Here is a 19,933-nt window from a genome sequence, read left to right on the forward strand (position 1 = left end):
GCATTGTCAAGTTTTGCAAGCATTCAGCCTGCTCCTGAGAATCCACGGGATGACAGCGCCACTGCGCTGTTCGCGCTGGATACATGGGAGTTGTAGTTCTTAAGAAATAAAGTAGTCATTGTTATTCGGACCTGCTGCTTTAGTGTAGTACGCTAATTTTAAATGTAGACAAACTGCATCGTAAATAAGACTTTTAGTGATAGAATTAGGTATACATACCCATTTATAGACTAATTTCTTCAATATGGTGTGTTAAAGTATGTGCTGTTTAAAGTGCAGTTGACTAATTAATCATTATGGAGAAGCGTAGACACCCAATGACTCAACGTTCTCAAGCCAGCGAGTCTGTTTTATTTTACCTTTTGCTCAATGTTTATTGAACAAATATTGCACTTAGGAGTTATGCACATAAATCATTTCAAGTAGCTCGAAATATAACGTGGTATACAATCGAAAATTAAATCAATGTTTAAAATCAATTGACGCCTTCAAAAAATATAAACATCTTATGTTTACGTTTGAAACATAATTTCTTTAGTTTTCAACGTTTATTGTGCGACCACACGCATATGACGTAAAAGTTGTGCGACTGAAAGCTGCATGCTTCCTGCGTTGTCGTGCCGAATATTTTAGTCCTAATGTGTTAACTGTTTCACCTTGACAACATGGATACAACCGAAGCTAACAACGACAGTCTTGGAATAGAAGTTATTCTTCCAGAGAGTGTTAAAACTGCGCCATGTTGTCCGCATGGTAAGCCTAACTATAGCTACGAGCTAATAATCCCATAACACCAAACTGCGTTAGGTAGCCCTTATTTGTCTTTTAACGTCACACGTTTGTGTTTGGTCAGGTCCAACTTTATTGTTCGAGAAGGGGAGCAAAGAAGGCCAAAAAGTACGGAGGTTTTATGCATGCTCGGCCTGTCGAGACAGGAAAGACTGCAGCTTTTTCCAGTGGGAAGATGAAAAGGTCAGTCCCCTGAATGTGTGTTATAACTTCAGCAAGATTTTTGATGTTTGTATGATTCATGTCACATTTATTTTGTTGTTATACATTTACTTGTAAGGTTTCACAGGCCAGGTTGCTGGCCAGAGAAGCAGAGAATCTGTTAAAGAAGCCTCTGTTCACACATCAGGAATACTTTAAGAGGTGAGAGTGCAGCAGCAGACTGTCAGAGCCTTAACTGAAGAACGGTGTTGTCTGTGGCTGCCCTGATCTGGTAGTAATTTGTCTCTCGTTTGAATAACGTCCCTCAGGTTTCAGCAATTTGCCAGCCTCCCCCTTGACAAGAAGAAGTTCTGTCAGGATTGTCAGATTCTGCTAATGCCGGCAGAGCACAGCGCTCACTCTGCTCACAGAACCGCAGCCATCACCGTGGCTCAGCTGAGACGACCTAGCATCTTGCTGCGACCACTCAACAACAAGAAGAACAATGCCCAGTACCTGTTCTCCGATCGCAGCGCAAACTTCCTGCTGGACACCTTAGCTGGTCTGGGATACACCAAGGTGCTGTGTGTGGGGACACCCAGGTGAGACAGACTGAGTTTGAAGATTTCAGAACATTGGGTGATTTCAGAACAGAACATTCAGTCTGAAAGGGGAAAATAAACAAAATCACAAAAATGTCCTTCTTACCTTATAGATTAACCATCCTCAAAGGATCTTATTTTCAAACTGCAAAGTCTCTCCTTTAATTCCAGCTGGCTGTAGACTAGCTCTCTATCTTTATCCCACTTTCTTCTTTCCTATTTAAATCAAAATATCTACAAAAAACCCCAAAAGAAAACCAGAGGACTGTACTACGAAGTAGGTTCAGCATGTTCAGGATATTGTTAGTGCTCTGGCTTAAATAACCTAAACCCTGGATATCTGACTAAGTGGTACTACAATGCTGGTTATCAACTCTATATACTACTGGAGCTTGCAGAGAGGCGAAAGAATCGTCACGGTTAGCACGGTTAGCGTCACCATTACAGACATCCCAAGTTCCAAAAACTCATTTCAGGGAGATGCTTATCAAACCCCCCCCCCACACACACACATATTTTCTTTAATTAATATACGCTTAATTTATTTTGCCTATTTATCAACATATTAAATTGGGGATTTTTTTTAAAGCTTTAGACAGGCTGGATATAGATAGTTAGATACTGTAGCTGGCTAGTTAGATATAGCCCTACACAATTTAGTAACTAAATGTGTATTGATACTTTAAATAAGTCTTTGATACGTTTTGCTTTATTTTATAACAGCATTTAACCTACAGAAATAAAATGCAGATGATGGCGCGTTCAGCCTACCTCCACATGTTTTACAGTCATTAAGTCCGCCGTGGGCAATACTGAAGTCACTATTGCATACAGTGCACCTCGCCACGGTGTCATCATTCTTCACCTTCACTACACATGGATACACTTTAGTATATATTCTGCTGTAAAATGAGTCTTATATTTTCGTTTTTTACTCGAGGATTCACCCTCTGCCATTTGGCAGGATGCACAGTTTTGAGTGGTAACTTAGGTGACTGTCAGAGTAAATCGAAGCCTTCCCACACCGAACGTTATTGGCTTATTTTGCTGACTAAACCAATCAGCGCGCTCTCTGACAAGCAGTTGCGTTGAACAGAGCATCGCTTTGGACAGATACGCACAGGTTTCACACCTCTCCCCACACGCCTCTCTCATGCCCGCGCAGTCGAAACGCGCATGGTGCACGAGTTATTGTGTTGCCTGCACGCTCACTCGCATTGGGAAAAAAAAAAAAAACACACTCCGTCGCATAGTCTAAAATCCGGGATATTTTATCCGACTCGTGGGCATCCGTGATTAACTATCAATATCAGGGAGACTCCCGGAACTTCCGGGAGACTTGGGATGTCTGCCATTAGCCGGTTAGCAAACCGGAAATACGCATAGTGTAGAGCGGATGTAGAGTTGACCAATCAGAGGCCTCCTTTCTCTCCTCCCTGCGGCGATGTCTGCGGCACTGTCTGCGGTCAGTTACAATTTTGGGGAGGTGCACCAGAGTGTCTGCGTAAGGGGCGGGGGCATGTCTGCGTTAACTGCGACACACACGCAGACGACCTGGTTTCCGACCATAAATCAGCCTTAACTATCATAGAATCCACTACAGGTCTTCACAGAGGGCCCTAGAAGGTGAAGCAGAAGAGCACAATGCTACATAATAATGATCCAAAACATTGAAGAAAATCCACCAAGGAATGGCTCTAAAGAAAGAACTAGAAAGATGTGGAAGGGTTCAGTCTGAATCCTATTGAGATGCTACATGACCATTTAAAATTAGCTGTACATGCAAGAAACCCCTTGTACATCAGAGTCAAAAGAATTTTGCCTTGAGATGTTGGTAAAAGTTAAAGGAAATTTCTCATTTATGTTATTTCAACTAATACTAGCCATTAGGCCTAAAGAGTCCTAACTTTTCCCAGTAAGAATTTGACATCTTTGTTCATTTCTGTTGTTGAAGTGAATTTATTCTTGTTTTTTTACATTTGTGATAAGACATCACCTTCATCCTTCGATAATTTAAAAGTAGATCAAAATTATTATAGAAAATGTGAAGGTACTGCACGCTGTGTTGCAAGCTGGGATGTGAGTGCCATCGTGTAAGGATTGCTCTTCCATTACCTCTGTTTATTACTGTTGTTGCCTCAGGAGATTTTGTGTTGTTTAGCTAAAAATGGTCAAATCTGGTAGAGAAGGGAAGAGATGGACAACGGAAAAGGAGAGAGAAGATGGACAATATCGGGGGACTGGACTGAGATGATTTTAGAAGCTGCTCTTGCAGATCTTGCATAAAAGCACTATCCTGAATTTAGAACTCAGGGCTTTTGTATACAAAAGACAGCCTCAGAGAAAATGGGAGAACAATAACAGAACAAAAACAATTTTGATAAGAATTTTATTTGTTTACCTCATAAGAAACAAGCACATCATTTGACTGGGTAAATGTTGGTTTAATTACAGATTTTAAACACTTAGGAATGATTTTGCATTCATATGTTATCAGAAATGATTGTTGTTGTTTACATCAGACTGCAGGAACTGATCAAGCAGCGGAACCTGGAGCAGAAACATCAGCAAATGAGGAGTCTACTGCTGGACATAGATTTCAGGTAAGTTTCTCCGATTTGTTGTCATGTATGATGCTGTATGCTACTATTTGCAGTCTATAAAACCATGCAGACATTTCAGACACTAAACGTGAAATCCTTTTTACGAAGCACGAAAAACTGTGGCCTTAAAAACTCTCGGGGTGGCAAGGAGCAATAATGTGTCTGAGGCCGGGGCATCTGCTGCGGTCAATGCTGGACTGTTGTCATGAGAACTGTGTCATACAATGCGCGTGGCCTGCGCTTAGGACAGAGTGCTAGTGACAAAGCGCGACGCATTGTGATTGACCAACTCTTTGACAGCGCGGACATTCTATGCATACAAGAAACCCTGTTGCCCAAACAGGACCTCAACAAACTTGGTTCGGTGCATAATGACTTCTATGGGGCAGGGGAGTCAAATACTGATTTAAGTTTGGGGTTAGTACGGGGCTGAATATCTGGCGGTGTTGCCATATTCTGGCAAAAGAAATATGACCCACTGATAAGTGTGATACGTTTAAATGTTGACTGGGCCATAGCGATCAAGGTTACATATGATAAAAATGAGTTTATTATTTTAAATGTGTACACCCCTTATGAATGCAAGACAAATGAAAATGAATTTCTGAACAGACTAGCATTCATTAGCTCTTTTATTCAAGAAAATGAATGTACAAGTATATTTGTTATGGGTGATCTGAATGCTGACATCTCAGACAACCAGTCTTTGTTTGGTCAACATTTACAGCTCTTTTGTCAAAACAGTAAATTAGTGCTCTCCAGTAAAGTGATGCTGCCAGAGAATAGATATACATATATCAGTGAAGCATGGCATACAACATCCTGGCTGGACCACATATGCACAGCTGATGCCCATGATTGTTTATCTGAAATAATGATTCTGTATGATCTGACCATATCAGACCACATTCCTGTCTCTATGGTATTGAATCTGAGCAGTCTACCAGAACTGGCTACTAATAATAGATGCCAACATATATGTAAGAAGATAGACTGGGCTAAGCTCTCTGAATGTGACCTCTGGAAATACAATGCATTAACTGATAATAGTCTAAGCAGTGTTTATATCCCACATGTTGTATTCTCTTGTGATACTAACTGTCAAAAGCCAGACCACCAGAATAACTTAGTGAATATGTATAAAAATATAGTGAACTGTTTGATTATTGATGGTAAGCGTTTTATTCAAGATAAGAAAAAACAAAAGGTCAGGCCTGGATGGAATGCATATGTGGCAGATCTCGACTCTGAGGCGAAAGAAGCCTTAAGAAACTGGGTTGCTGCTGGAAAAGTAAAACATGGCCCAGAGTTTCAGCATAAGAAGGCCACTAATGCCAGGTATAAATATGCGGTACGCTATGTAAAAAGAAATGAGCAAATGATGAGGGCAAACTCAATGGCTAGAAAACTCCATCAAAATGATGTCCAGGAATTCTGGAATGAAGTTAAAGCTATTAACAACAGCAAGATGCCTCTTCCTTCCACTGTAAATGGTGTATCTGGGGATGGGAATATTGCTGAGTGATGGACGAAGCATTTTGGGGATATTTTTAACCGTGTTGAAAGTGCTGCTTTTAAAGTGGATGATGTTGGTTATGATAATGGTATGATTATTAGACCAGACGAGGTGTGCAATGCCAATGGGAAGCTAGCAGTGAATAAAGCCAGTGGTCCTGACCAAATCACTGCTGAGCATCTGAAATCTGCTAGTTACAGACTTTCAGTGCTACTTGCTTTGTGTTTCTCTGGCCTGTTAGCACATGGCATATTACCTGACTCTCTGTTATCTGTACTATTGGTACCCGTTATTAAAGATAAAACATGTAAAGCATCTAGTGCAGACAACTACAGGCCCATTGCACTTGCCACCATAATATCCAAAGTCCTAGAGCGGATCCTTTTGGAGAGGCTCCAGGGATATGTGGAAACAACTGACAATCAATTTGGTTTTAAACATAAACATGAAACAGATATGTGTATCTATGCATTGAAAGAGCTTATTTCAAAATATAAGAAGCAGAACTCCACAATATTTATGTGTTTTTTAGATGCATCTAGGGCATTTGACCGAGTCAACCATGGAAAATTGTTTTTAAAATTATATGAACGAGGGGTTCCTTTATACTTGATACATATTCTACAGTATTGGTATTCCCACCAAACCATGCAGGTCAGATGGGGCGAAGCATCTTCTAGCCAGTTCTTGGTTACCAATGGTGTCAGGCAAGGTGGAATTCTCTCCCCTTTTCTTTTTAATCTCTATATGGATGATCTATCCAAGAAATTAAAATAATGCAAGACTGGATGTATGGTTGGGGGAAAAATTGTTAATCATCTATTGTATGCTGATGACTTAGTTGTCCTGTCTCCCTATAGTGCTGGTCTACAGCGACTGCTTAGAGCCTGCTCAGAGTATGGTGTAGAGTATGACATCAAATACAACTTAAAAAAGAGTGTTGTAATGATTGTCAGGACTAAGGAGGATAAAAAACTACACTTCCCTTCCTTTTATCTAAATGACAGTGAGCTGACGACTATAACTAAAGCAAAATACTTGGGTCATATTCTTAGGAATGACTTATGTGATGATGATGATATTCAGCGTCAGTGTTGCAAGCTGTGTGCTCAAGCGAATATGCTGGCACGAAAATTTTATATGTGTGCGAAGGAGGTCAAAATATCTCTTTTTAAAACTTACTGTACTCCACTATATACAGCTCATCTTTGGTGTAGTTACAGCAGAACTAAGATGAATAAGATCAAGGTGGCTTATAATGATGCACTTAGAATTTTGCTTAAAGCTCCAAGGTGGGAAAGTGCAAGTGCTCTCTTTGTCACTGCAAACGTGCCCACATTTCAGGCTCTGAGGAGGAGCCTTATGTATAAATGATGTATGTCTTTGAATGTCTTTTTAATGTACTGCATTCTTATCTGGACCTTGAGTCTGTGAAATAAAATTTATTATTTTCCTGCGCACAGTTTAAAGGTGCTTGTCGTGTAGCTTGTTTCAAGCATGTTAGGGAGCTACGGATTCAGGCCATCGGTCTTCTCTTTCTTTATTTAATGCAGACTGACTCCATGATTTTAAAACAGGTTTTTGTCTGGGTCAGACAGTCTGATACAGCAATCCTTGTTCTCCTTGTGGTTAAAGACAGTTCATGATGCAGGCTAAGGAATTTGGCTTGTTGTCAGGGACCCCTTCCTGTACGCATTTAAATGCAGGAAGGCGCTTCTCAAGCAGAAATCCTCCCATTGTGATGTGCTCGTGTGAACAGCAACTTTGGGCAAAAGAAAACATTGCACATTCTCCTGAACATCTCTGGTATTGTCAAAGCGACTTAAAAACAACTCAAATATTAAAAATTTCATAGCCTTTCTCGCAAGAGATATCTATTTCATTTCTACAGTCACTTCAGCATCAGACAGTTGTTTACTTTGTCATGACAATTTGTCAACCACGTCACAACATATTCTGGGTTTGACTGCGACACTTTGTGACAACATGGACCATGTTATGCAGACCTAGTGTGTGTAACAGTCGGATGCAATACACCATTATACAGAGCTGAGGTGACAGAACTGCAGGTGATTTGGCCAGATTGGGTTCTCTGTTGGTCTCAGGATGCGTACGGCAGGGTACAAGGGTTCAGTGAACTGGTGATGAGCCCTGTCAAACACCGGTGTCATGGCTGCTGAGAACTTCTGCAGGACAACCATGGTGTCTGCATCATAAAACATCAGCTGACCCTTATTATAATTCACCCACACCCCCACTCGTCTCAGCTGATTCTGCCCAACTCCCTGACATGCCACGTGCCGGTCATTGTGCCAAGCCAACAAATTGCTGTTCTTGAGCTCAACGCACCATGAGTTCCTGTTCCGGCCCAGCTTGGCACCCTTGTCCTGGCCCTTCCTCTCCATAGTGCCATATGCCACGCCCACAGCCCAGGCGGAGCAGCAGCGAACGTCAATTTCCCAGTATCCCTGACCTGCAGTGATGGGCGAGGAGCCCAGAGCGCAACACACCTTATCAAACTGCAGAGAATGTTCTGGACCAGGACAGGCCGAGCCAGAGAAGAACAAGCCCCGCCCGTCTGAGGTCACTGTGATCTGGGAATGGCAGGTCTGCCTGTCAATCACAGTTGGGAATGAATCTGAAATGAAAGAGGGAATCAACACATAGCTGAATTAACATTAATTTATGAAAAGCTGAAATAAATGTCCATTTTGAGTTTCGCAGTTTTGGCATTTTAACCGAAGTAGAAGAATCAGCCAACTGAGGTGGACACAACACAGCAGAGTGCAAAACAAGTGTACTATGGTCAACTGCAGTTTAACTTTAACATATCCCTGAGTTTGTCATTAACATTAGCCGCTTTCGGACAGACCGTTCTAAGAAAGTAGTTATCAGAACTACCCTCCTCGAATTTCGTTCTGATAACTATCCTTCCCCAGCGGAACTGTTTCAGTCTGCATTCGCACATGAGTCGGGACCTGATAGGGACTGATGCGCCGCGCGCAGCCGTCTGCTTCAGTGACGTGTTAGCCGTTAGCCGTTTAGCGCTACATTCAAACACAAAACAAAACGGTAAAAGTAAGGAGAGTAGAAAAAACACCACCAAGAAGCTAATATGGAGAGCAGGGAGGCCACTGTGTTTATGATCTGCATGATGGTGATATTAATCATGGACAATCACATCAGGCGTCTAATATCGAGGCTGGAAAAGCTCACAGAGAGAGTAAGGAGACGATACTTTTTTATTTCATGAAGGAAGAAAGGAGAGCAGAGCGCTGCAGACAAATGAGACCAGTGTAAGTTTAACTTATTAAACACCCGCCGGTTGTGTCTGTGTCATATGAGGAAACATTTCAGCCGTGATAGCATGACATGGGGCGTAGCTACCGACCACCACACACCTCCGTTAGATTCGTTCTATAAGAACTATGAAAAGACCCGACCTCGGAGAAGGAGCTAAATAGTTATAGGAACTAAGGGAGAAAGCCCCGAGTTCCTGTATGTCCGAACACGGGAGAAAACGGCCCCGCGGATTAAAAGGTTATTAGAACTGCCAAAGGTTCCTACAGTCCGAAAGCGGCTATTGACTCCGTATTAGATGTTGACGACATTCCCACCTGCCTAGATGAACCTTTTTTCACTTCAGACTTTTTCCAGGAGCACCACTTAAAGTGTCTACGAAAAGCCCTTATCAGGACTGTTTATGATTTACAAAAATATAAATGTAAATTTCAAGTGAAATGCTTGTCGTGTCTCTGTCACTGCTATAGCCCAAAAACCTTTCAGTTTTCAGACGTGCTTGCATCTTTAACAAATGTATTCAACCCATGAATTTAGTGAATACTACTGAATATCAGTCTAATTTTATTGTTTTTTCAGTCTCTTCTGCAGACCCATTAGAACACCCCAAAATAGAAATCGAAAATACTTTATTCATCCCCCGTGGGGGAGATTCAAATTGTCACGTAGCTTAAATTAAATGATTGATTAATTAAATAAATAAATTTGAGAAGAACATGTTAGCGGTCACTGTTAAAAAGCCTTATGGCTGTGGGGACAAAGGACCTGAACCTAAATGCCAATTTAAAGTGAAAAAAGAATGCAGTAATTCTGACATTTAATTTATTTTTATGTCAGTATGAAACCAAGCATATTTAATTTTTTGTTGCTTTTGTCAACTTCATATAATTTGTTAATATGCATCCATGTTTAAATTTCAGGCCTGCAACACAGTCCCAAATAAGTTTGGAAACTAAAGTTTTTACCACTTTGCAATGTTGCCATTGCTTCTCACAACACTTAAAATACATTGAGGATACCATCCAGAGTTTCAGGTGTTAGTTTGATCCATTATTTCTACAAACTCGTCTTAAAGTGTGCAAAAGTACGAGGCCATTGTCACATTTTCCTTTTAAAATCTTCCACACAATCACTGTTTGGGACAGGTCTGGACTATATATGTTGCTCTAAAATATCCATTAACATTACTGCATTAATGCTGCCATCACGGAAGTTTAAATGACCCTTGCCAATATGGAGTAAGACCGCTTCCTTCTCTCAAGACTTGCTTTTTGCTAAGTAAAACTCGAAGTGGTAATAATGAATGGAACTTTGTACTGTATTACTTGACAAAGATTGTCTGCCCTGTTCATGTGCTTCACAGGTGTTTCATGTATAAAGTTTGCGGTCACATCAACATACTTGAAATCATACTGCGGCTGTGCATCTGTTGGCTCATAATCAAATCAAAGTACTTTATTAATCCGCAAGGGGAAATTCTTTGGAATGGTCTAGGAATGGTTGTCATACCTAACAGTAGAGTCTTCCTTTGCAGCTGAGCCTTCAGGTTTTTGGAGATGGAGGAGAGAGTTTTTAGAAGCTTCTCAAATCTTTCTTCATCGAGTCTGATTTCTCTCTCGGAGGCATCTGGTCTCTTTGGACTGGAATAGTTATGGCATTGATTAGAGATGACTCAGAGAGAAATTAAATCTGAAAACTTTATACCTAATGATGCAGCAGTGTTTTACCTGACATTTTCGGACTGACCCTTAAAACCAAAACACAAGCAGAAATACAAGTTAAAATAAAAGCAAGATGCTTTCAGTTACTGAGTATTTAGTGTGTATGGATCAGACTTTCCAGTCTTCATCCTTAACTCTTTGTGTGCTGCTGATACTCTTTGTGACTTGCCCTTGATGGTTAACCCAGTTCTTCAGAAGCTGGTCCAGTCTGGCCCTTGTCTTTTTCAGTTCCAGCTCCAGTAAGTCCAGGATCACCTGCTCATCCTGCTTCAGGACACACTGCATGTTCTCAAAGCGCTCCCGAACCTGTTGCTTCCTCACCTCTGTGGTCCTCTTCAGGGGGCAGCGCAGTGAGCAAGAGGAGGGATGCAGTGGAATTCATCAGAATGTTCTTATTATTCTCAGTTATTTTCTCACCAGTTTCATAAAATATGCATAAATATTCATAAGTGCTTGTAGTGCTTGGTTCCATACTCACAGCAAGATCAGCTTTGCGTTTCTTCAGAGACTGGATGTGGGCCTCAGTCTTGGATCTTTCAACCTGCAGCTCTTCCATACGTCTAGATAACAGCCCCTGCACAAGATATTTTTGCATCACCCAATAATTCATCATCAGTATTGCCACTAATTGTACCTGTTCTCAGGGGGATGGATGACAGCAGCCCCAGTTTCACCTAATGACTGTTCAACTCCATCCACATATATGTTTACCTGAGAGGGCTGTGCACCTTTGGCTGTCTTCCTCTGCAGTTTCGGGGAACGTGGGAAAGGTTGAACAGCCCTGTTAGTGTTGGAATCCAGAGGAGTGAAGCTCACACCTTCCTGCAGTACATTCCCTGCAGAGGGCGGTGAAAGCTGACTTTGCAATGACTGAACGACTGCTGGCTGTACACTACCAACAACATGTGACTCTTTTTCTGCCATTTCTGTGGACTGACCTAAAAAACCAAACAGAAAAACACTTTCTTTCCATTCAAACGTTTTCTCGTTTTGTAACATCCAAAGCATTTTTAGTCTTTTTGCTTTTGCTGTGTTTTGACAAGTAAACCAGTTCCTCAGCTCTCTGAACATCTTTGATGCTGGTTCATGCGAAGGATTTTTCAAAAACCTGCTCCAGAACACTAGGATTTTTCTCAGTTTTCAAAAAATGCAGTCTCAAAACTTTCTGAATATTTAGCATTTAAACATTGAGATTAATCAAGCAAAGTAGTCAAACAATGTTCATCAGTTAAAAAAAATTAGAGTTCTCAGCATGATGTATAGAAGGCATGTGTCTCATGCATTGGTGATAACAGCTAAGTTATATTCTTGAACATTATTAAATAATGTTTTAAGTAGCTCTTACCTTAGCTCTCTGCACAACGCCTCTGCACTTTGTTTTTGGAAAGAATGTGTGGGTTTGAAGTGCAGGGAGGGTGTGTTCCAGCGTTTCAAGCTTCAACCTGCAGTACACGCTTAACCCCTTATCGTTTCCTGGATACACAACCTTAGGATTCATTGAGTGTCTGGCAAATTGGTGTGTACACGACATGCACAAGTCTGAACTTGTGTATGTCCTGAAAGCAGAGTCATGTATTAAAAAAAAAATACATAGATAATATGAATCTCTGTGTTTCAGATATGCCCAGTTTTACAGTCAGGACGAGTTCTGTCACTACAACATGTTCAATCATCACTTCTTTGACGAAGAGGTTTGTGTTAAATTTTATTTCTAGTTCAGTGTTGCCAAGTTTTCATTTTCCAGCTCTGAATGATCAAGCTTTGCCTCTCATCAGGCCTCCAGCACAGTCTTGAACGCCTTCGTCAGGGAGCTTGACGGGGAGAAGGTGGTAATGATGGCTGACCCTCCATTCGGTGGCTTGGTGAAGCCTCTGGCCAACAGTTTCTCTCTGATATCGCAGACATGGAAGAAACTGCAGAGCTCTGGTCAGCATAACAGCAGTTTATTACTATTTTTTAGTTCTGATTGAGGAAATTATTTTTGTCATGTAGCGGCTTAAAAATAATGAAGCAATAACACATTAAAAGACCGTGTCATTTTTTTAACTTTTATTTGCTTGCTTCTAACAAATAAAAATAATAATAAATAATATTGTTTTCAGTTACATGAATGTTTCTGCCACTGTTAGTTCATTTTAAATTAAGGATTTTATTTATATATAATTAAGGACTCTTGACTTTTGATGTGTTCAGGTGAGAGTAACAATGACATGCCAATGATTTGGATCTTCCCGTACTTCTTTGAACCTCGTATCCTGGAGTGTCTCCCCTCATTCACAATGTTGGACTACCAGGTAGGAGCAGGATACCTGGTTTAGCTTTAGACTTAGTTCTAGCTTTAGGTGTAGTTATCAAAGGCAGCCTTAGGGAATAAGGCCCAGATTTACAAAACTCAAAAAATTGGCATGCAGTCGTAAATTTCAAATAGTATCAATGGGTGTGTCTAGTTGTGCAATACAAATACAGCTGCACATCCATATTTCAATAATTATCAAAGCAGTCAACCAGGAGCAGTGCAAGTTAGTACAGAATCACAAAAGAGCAGAGCTGTTCTCAGGAGCTTGTAATTTCTCAAAGACCCAGGCACAACTGGTTTGTTGTTAGAAAACGGTACATATGAGCATGTATCTGATTACCTGATCAGTTGAAATTTCACTCTTTGGCTCTGATAAAAATATTTGATCAGGTTTACTTTTATAATTAAACTGTACTGTCATATGAGTTTTAGAGGACTTCACTCTTTTGTACTACATTAAATCTTTTGTTTTTTTTAATCATTCAGGATCAGACAGCACACATAGATGAGAAAGTGTAATTTAGGATAGACATGTAGCCAAATAAGAATGAGAAAGCAAACCTTTAGGACTTACCTAACTGTCAATAAAAAGCTGTACTATTGCAGAAAATGAAAAATTATAAAAAAGAGTTTATCAGTATTCTACAGCACTCGGTCACAGTGCAGATGAAAATGTTGAATATGGCATCCCAGTGACAGAGAAAATGGTATGTCCATCTAAAGAAAAAAGAAAACAAACGAAATGAAAGACAAAACATGAAGAGCTGCAAGAAGTTTTACTTTACTACAGGTTGTGCATGACTTCTAGGTAAAGATTCCAGATCAGTTCACATTTCTTCCAGGCGATTAAGAATAACGTGGCTTTGCAAACCATAATCTTTTTAATGTATGTCTGCTTTCCAAACAAATTTACAGAATCTTTTCTTTCATATTCTCCCTAATTCTGCAAGCACTGAACAACACCTGTGCATCCTACTACCAGCAACTATTACAGCCACGGCAAAATTGAAGTGCAATAAATTGGTAAATCTGGGCCTTTAATTTCACAGCTCACAGTTAACTGCATCTCACCACCATACTTCAGTCGGTAACTTGATTCCACTCCAATGTTGTATACTGGTACAAGGATGGTTGTCAAGGATTGTGCATGTAATTCTGCTGACTGATGATACAAACCTTGGCGCACCTGCCCTAGAGCTACAACACTGGCAACAACTGGACTGTATTTTCTGTTGTTAGGCTATGTACACACGTAGCCGGGTATTTTTAAAACCGAATATTTCCCCCCCTCCGTTTATAAGATAATTTGTATCCACATTACCTCGTTTTCGGGGGAAAAAAAACTTCCACACATAACCGAACATCTGCGTTTTCAATCACATTCATAAGCATCCAAACCTGTAGATGGCAGTGCGTCCCGGTCTGATCTAAAACCGGCGTTGACGATTTTCGGCGAAGAACATGCCTACGTGGAGTTGTTATGAGGGGGTAAATCACCGACCGCAATGTTGCCCGTCGCCTGTGCTCTTGGAGCAGTAGTTGGGCGTGTAAAATCAAGGCAGTAAACAGCGCCTGCACAATAATAACCACCACAGTTCTCAAGGCATCCATGCTTCTTCAGTAAACAAAGGTCGCACGTTTGACGTCAGAGCAGATTTGTTGTTGTTTTGGCGCATATTGTGATGTTCGAAAACGCAAAAACTCTGGTTATCTCTGTCTACACGCAAATGCATAAACGGAGTTTTCAAAAATCTTCACTTTGCCCGGAGTTTTTAAAAATATTCGTTTATGATGCGTTTTCATGTGGATGACAGGTCCAAACGTAGAAAAATATATTCGTTTTAGCAGATACCCAGCTACGTGTAGATGGGGCCTTAGACTTCAAAGAGACTCTGGGCTTCTTCTTTTTGAAGCTACTGTGTCCCTTTAGCTGTCCTTGTGGTCTCTTATAATGGACAATGAATATTTAATCAAATCAATGTTTTGGTTTTGTGTCTTATAAGGTGGACTATGACAACCATCCTCTGTATAAACACGGGAAAACAGGCAGGAGGCAGTCTCCTGTCAGACTCTTTACTAATATTTCACCTAAAGACGTTGTCCTGCCCAAAGCAGAGGGCTACAGGTACCAACACATTCACTCCATCACTGACTGCAAATTTAATTTTCAATCATGTGAGTCCAGACGTACCAATTATATAATTTAACTTTTGATGTCAGCTTTTAGTAGTTTACAGGAAACTGTGTTAAGGACTTATTACAAGAAATACTCAGAAGTTAGGCTTTCCAACAGATATACGGCACATTTAAACAGAAGATGGAGAGCCAGTGCTTCAAATATATCATCTACCCCTTTTCAACCAAAGATGTTCAGGGCTGGTACTAGAGCCAGTTCTACGTTGGTTCCAGCTAAGAACTGGTTTGCTGAGCCACATCAGAGCCACTTTAAATGTCTCTTCTAACACTTTTGACCCTCTCTCTGGTCTACTCTGGATTTTTTTTTAAGGACTTCAGTGCAGGGAGACCACTTATCTTTACGAAACAACAACAGATCTCAGAGATCTTATTTTTCCTGCAACTGGATATTTTAATGCCACCAGTCCAGTTGCTAACACTGTTTTAAACAAAAGTTGGTATTTGTGAATGCTCTTCACAATGCTGACGGGTTTGCAAACTCTAACTAGTATGGATGGACAGAGACAGAAACAGAATTCATACACGCCAATTTTAGTGGGATCCATAACCGCCAGCTGACAATATTAAAAAAACAACAAAAAAAAAAATTGCCAATGATTATTGTAAATGCAGCTTTATGCGTTGCTATGGAGAGTGTTCACAGATTCGACCGCTGATATAAAACGATGAACAGCAGAAACACAGAATCCATGTTCTCTTTCTGCCGTTTCAACTTCACATTCATGTTGAAACTCAGGCTTTATTGTTTTCTTTTCATTTAAGATGACTAAACACTTCACTGGCTATGGTTTTTTAATCATTGCTGTCACAGCATTTTAGTTAGTCTGATTGGTCTCCATAACCCTGCTCTCAGCTCCTGATGTAAGCAGTTATTTTTTCTGGACCAGCAGGTAGTTTTTCAGTGCTGAAGCCAGAGCTGTGGTAGTCAAAACAAAGAGAGCTGGTTGTAAGTTAGGCCCTGGCTCTGAACCAGCACTGGAACCACTTTGTGGAAAAAAAACATTTGAAGTGTCACATTGTTAAATATTTTCTTGATCAGTAAAACACAGAATTTGTCTGCAGACAGGATTTTTATGCAGATATAGAAAATACTGGTTTAAAAAATTGATGGTTTTTCTAGGCTTGTGTTAAATGATTTGTGCTAAATGCTCACCTATTTTCCCTTTTTTCCTATAGGTTTTGCTCTGTATGTGAGAGATATGTGTGGTCCCTAAACAAACACTGTGCTAAATGCAACTTATGTCCATCCAAGGTATACAACCAATGTCTATTTGAATTTCTAATAAGACAGCCCCTTAAAATTTCACCACATTTTCCATTATAACCTTGTGTTTTCTCTGGGTTTCTTCAGGATGGTCGTGAATGGAAGCACTGCTCAACATGTGAAAAATGTGTGAAACCATGTAAGTAAACTCTTACATCATCACATCAGAAACAGCAGTAAGATGAACTTGGATTTTTGCCCTTCATGACTGTGTTGATTCATTCAAATTCTTCTCCATAAGCATGGGAACACTGCCACATCTGCGGCCACTGTGCCCTGCCAGACCACCCGTGTGGACTCAGTCAAGGAAAGGAGGGCTGCTTTAACTGTGGCAACTTGGAGCACAAAAGTAGATCCTGCCCTCTTAAAGACACACGCAGGATCAGCAGGTGAGCTTAAAAGGATAGTTCGCACAGACCTGTGCGCTCCTCAACATTTGCCTTCACTGCAACACAGTGTCATATGTGCCGAAGAGGGGGAAGAATGTTCTCCTTCTCAGCACAGCGCACAGGGACCCAGTGGTCAGCGAGGATGAGCACCGAAAACCCCAAATAATCCTGGACTGCGTGTGTGTGTGCCATAGTCTAATGCTGTATTCATTATAATGGATGCCTATGGGAGCCGTTTCTGTAATCTGCCATTGCAGAAAAACTAAAAAGCTGTAAAAACTGATGTTGTAGCTCATCAATGACATATCCCAGACCTAATAATCCCCTATAGAATGTTTCACTTTGCATTGCATACATTGAAAATATAGCAGTTTTTGTGTGTGTGTTTTAACAGAAATTGGTGTTTACCTCATTTACACTGGTATTTAAAGGGTTCATGTTTTTTAAAATAATTGAAAACTTGGTGGTTATGATCAGAACTGAAGTGGGAGAAAAGATTTATGAAAAAAAGTGGAAAAAAATTTAAAATAATAATAATTATTTTATTTTTTTTAAATCGGGCATAACAAAAAAATTAAAAGTCCCTGAAAATCAATGTTGTTGCTAATCATTGACATATCCCAGACCATAATTATCCCTACTCAATAATTCCACTTTGCATTTTATATTTTGAAAATACTGGCACCTTAAGGCTTAAAATTTGGGCTAAAAAGTTCAAATTGGCATCTAAAGGGTTAATTTTTTTTTAAATAATTGAAAATGTGGTAGTTATGACCAGAACTAAAGTGTTATAAAAGATTTATGAAAAAAAGTGGAAAAAAATATTAATATGATGTTTTTAGGTCATTTTAAAAGGGGACAAAAATGTCCCTTTTCAGAAATTAAGTTGTGTTTTAAATCAGGTATGAGGGTTAAGAACAGTCCTCATCAGGGGTTAAGCCTCTTTTACTCATTCACTGTGCTAATATATTTCAATATTTGCATGTCTTGACTTGTTTCTCTGCCTATCTATCTTTTTGTGTTCTGCTCCTTCAGTTATGGGAGCAAGGCCAAGATTGGAGGCAAAGAAATTTCCCATCATCCTCTCCTCAAGCTTAAAGCCAAACGGAAGTCTGGTGCAGCTCGTAGAATGAAGAAGTTGCTTGCTCAGTCTGTGTGACCTCTGGATTTAAGTAGTGTCTCGTCAGCTGTGCAGTCTAGCAGAACATTTTTTTTCTTTTTGAAAACAAAATAATTGTTCACAGTGTTTGATATGTTTAAGTACAATAAAAATCATATATAAAGTGAGTGTCATACTTTGAACCGTGAACTTACAGTATAACTCTGTTACTTCTGAAACTGCTTAACTGTTATTTTTATTAAATTGAATGTTAAATATTGTACTTCTTCCATTTTAACCTCAGTATATAAATATAAATGCATATATATATATAATTTCTACTTTGTTTTTTATCTTGTTAAAACATCATGTTTCCTTTTACACCGTTGAGAAATAAAAACCTGACATTGTGCCAATGCATGTACAAGTGGTGAAAGATTTTGTATAATCTCATTGATCTTCTTCTCCACTGCCACGATCTTCACCTCTTTCTGCCGATGGAAGCCGATCTGTCCAACGTCCATGTCTCCGGTGTGTATATATATATATGTATATGTATATATATATGTATATATATATGTATGTATATATGTATGTATATGTATATATATATATGTATATGTATATATTTACATATATATATATATATATATGTATATATATATATGTATATGTATATATTTACATATATATATATATATATATACATATACACACACACACATATATATATATATTTATTCACATATTTACATATATATGTGTGTGTGTGTAACCAGCTCAAAGTAAAAATTTTAAAGAAAAAATAAGTTTTACATTTTTTTTTTTTTACAGACCAGGAAGTGCTTCCAGATTCTTTACCACTTGAATGGCAAACAGTGGGGGGTTGTTTTAACACAACGGATCCCTTATACAGGGTTTTTATGTTATTTCTAAAGTATTGCCCAACAGACAGCTCCAAAACCTGGAGTAACCGTTTTCAGTTACTGGTTCAGTTTCATTACTTTTTTCTTGCTGGCCATGAGTTATTTTCCAGATGTCATCAAAAACATTTTTAAGACTTTTGTATTTGACAGTGAAACCTAAGCCAACCACGAAGCATGAGCTAAAAAAAGCCAACAATTAATGTTGTTCTCTCTCTTGACATACTGCATATTTTAGTTTTGACCACCGGATGGCAGTGTTGTTTAGGTTTAATTTGCACTCTCATTTTCACTTTTAGTGCTTAAAGGGGAACTGCGGTATTTTCAACATTAAGCCTCTTTTATGAGTCGTCTGCAATGTTTTAGAACCCCCCTCACCGCTTTTTTGATGTTTACTGCTGTCTCCGGTATTTGCCTAATTTTGATTCTTCTCAACCTGCTTCAGAATGGCAAGTCTTGTGCATGTCCTAAAAGGTCCGTAAAAGCACCATAAACGTCCGTTTTCAAAATCATCAACTCACCGGAGTGGTTACTGGTGTGCACTGGTAATCCATATCAAATTTCGTTGCGAAAAGTTGCTTCTGTCGTGTTTTATTTGACATTTTGTACTGGATGTTCGTTGATATTACTCCGCCACCGCTAAGAAAATAGTTCGAGCATGAACGAGCTGCCAAATAAAACACGACAGAAGCAACTTTTCGCAACGAAATTTGATATGGATTACCAGTGCACACCAGTAACCACTCCGGTGAGTTGATGATTTTGAAAACGGACGTTTATGGTGCTTTTACGGACCTTTTAGGACATCCACAAGACTTGCCATTCTGAAGCAGGTTGAGATGAATCAAAATTAGGCAAATACCGGAGACGGCAGTAAACATCAAAAAAGCGGTGAGGGGGGCTCTAAAACATTGCAGACGACTCATAAAAGAGGCTTAATGTTGAAAATACCGCAGTTCCCCTTTAAACTATGTGACACTTCTACCAGACATTCAACCTCAAGTGTGACAGCCTCACACAAAGACACGCACTGTATTTTATAGCTTCCAGTAGAATATTAAGTATCTTATAAACTAGATGGATAGATATACAGT

The 19,933-nt window shown here is 39.6% G+C and overlaps 2 protein-coding genes across 3 annotated transcripts; one reads left to right on the forward strand and one right to left on the reverse strand.

Annotated features, from left to right (window-relative positions):
• Positions 1 to 582: 582 nt before the first annotated feature.
• zcchc4 (zinc finger, CCHC domain containing 4) lies at positions 583 to 18,437 on the forward strand. The gene is made up of 13 exons (XM_075450609.1): positions 583 to 753; positions 854 to 972; positions 1,070 to 1,152; positions 1,260 to 1,532; positions 4,055 to 4,135; positions 12,291 to 12,363; positions 12,448 to 12,598; positions 12,866 to 12,966; positions 14,972 to 15,093; positions 16,341 to 16,416; positions 16,516 to 16,567; positions 16,670 to 16,817; positions 17,853 to 18,437. Exons 1-13 carry the CDS (start codon positions 666 to 668, stop codon positions 17,974 to 17,976), a joined length of 1,491 nt encoding a protein of 496 aa, XP_075306724.1. The 5' UTR covers positions 583 to 665; the 3' UTR covers positions 17,977 to 18,437.
• LOC142368445 (tripartite motif-containing protein 14) lies at positions 3,908 to 12,105 on the reverse strand. 2 transcript variants are annotated; one of them, XM_075450611.1, is made up of 7 exons: positions 12,018 to 12,105; positions 11,384 to 11,508; positions 11,151 to 11,246; positions 10,808 to 11,005; positions 10,679 to 10,698; positions 10,461 to 10,591; positions 3,908 to 8,289 (listed from the first exon to the last, which is right to left on the reverse strand). In XM_075450611.1, exons 3-7 carry the CDS (start codon positions 11,226 to 11,228, stop codon positions 7,691 to 7,693), a joined length of 1,026 nt encoding a protein of 341 aa, XP_075306726.1. In that variant the 5' UTR covers positions 11,229 to 11,246; positions 11,384 to 11,508; positions 12,018 to 12,105; the 3' UTR covers positions 3,908 to 7,690. The 2 variants fall into 2 exon arrangements, with proteins under 2 accessions (XP_075306726.1, XP_075306725.1); XM_075450610.1 differs by having other exon boundaries at positions 11,384 to 11,610.
• Positions 18,438 to 19,933: the final 1,496 nt, after the last annotated feature.

Source organism: Odontesthes bonariensis, chromosome 19, assembly GCF_027942865.1.
Source record: "Odontesthes bonariensis isolate fOdoBon6 chromosome 19, fOdoBon6.hap1, whole genome shotgun sequence".
Taxonomy (NCBI): domain Eukaryota; kingdom Metazoa; phylum Chordata; class Actinopteri; order Atheriniformes; family Atherinopsidae; genus Odontesthes; species Odontesthes bonariensis.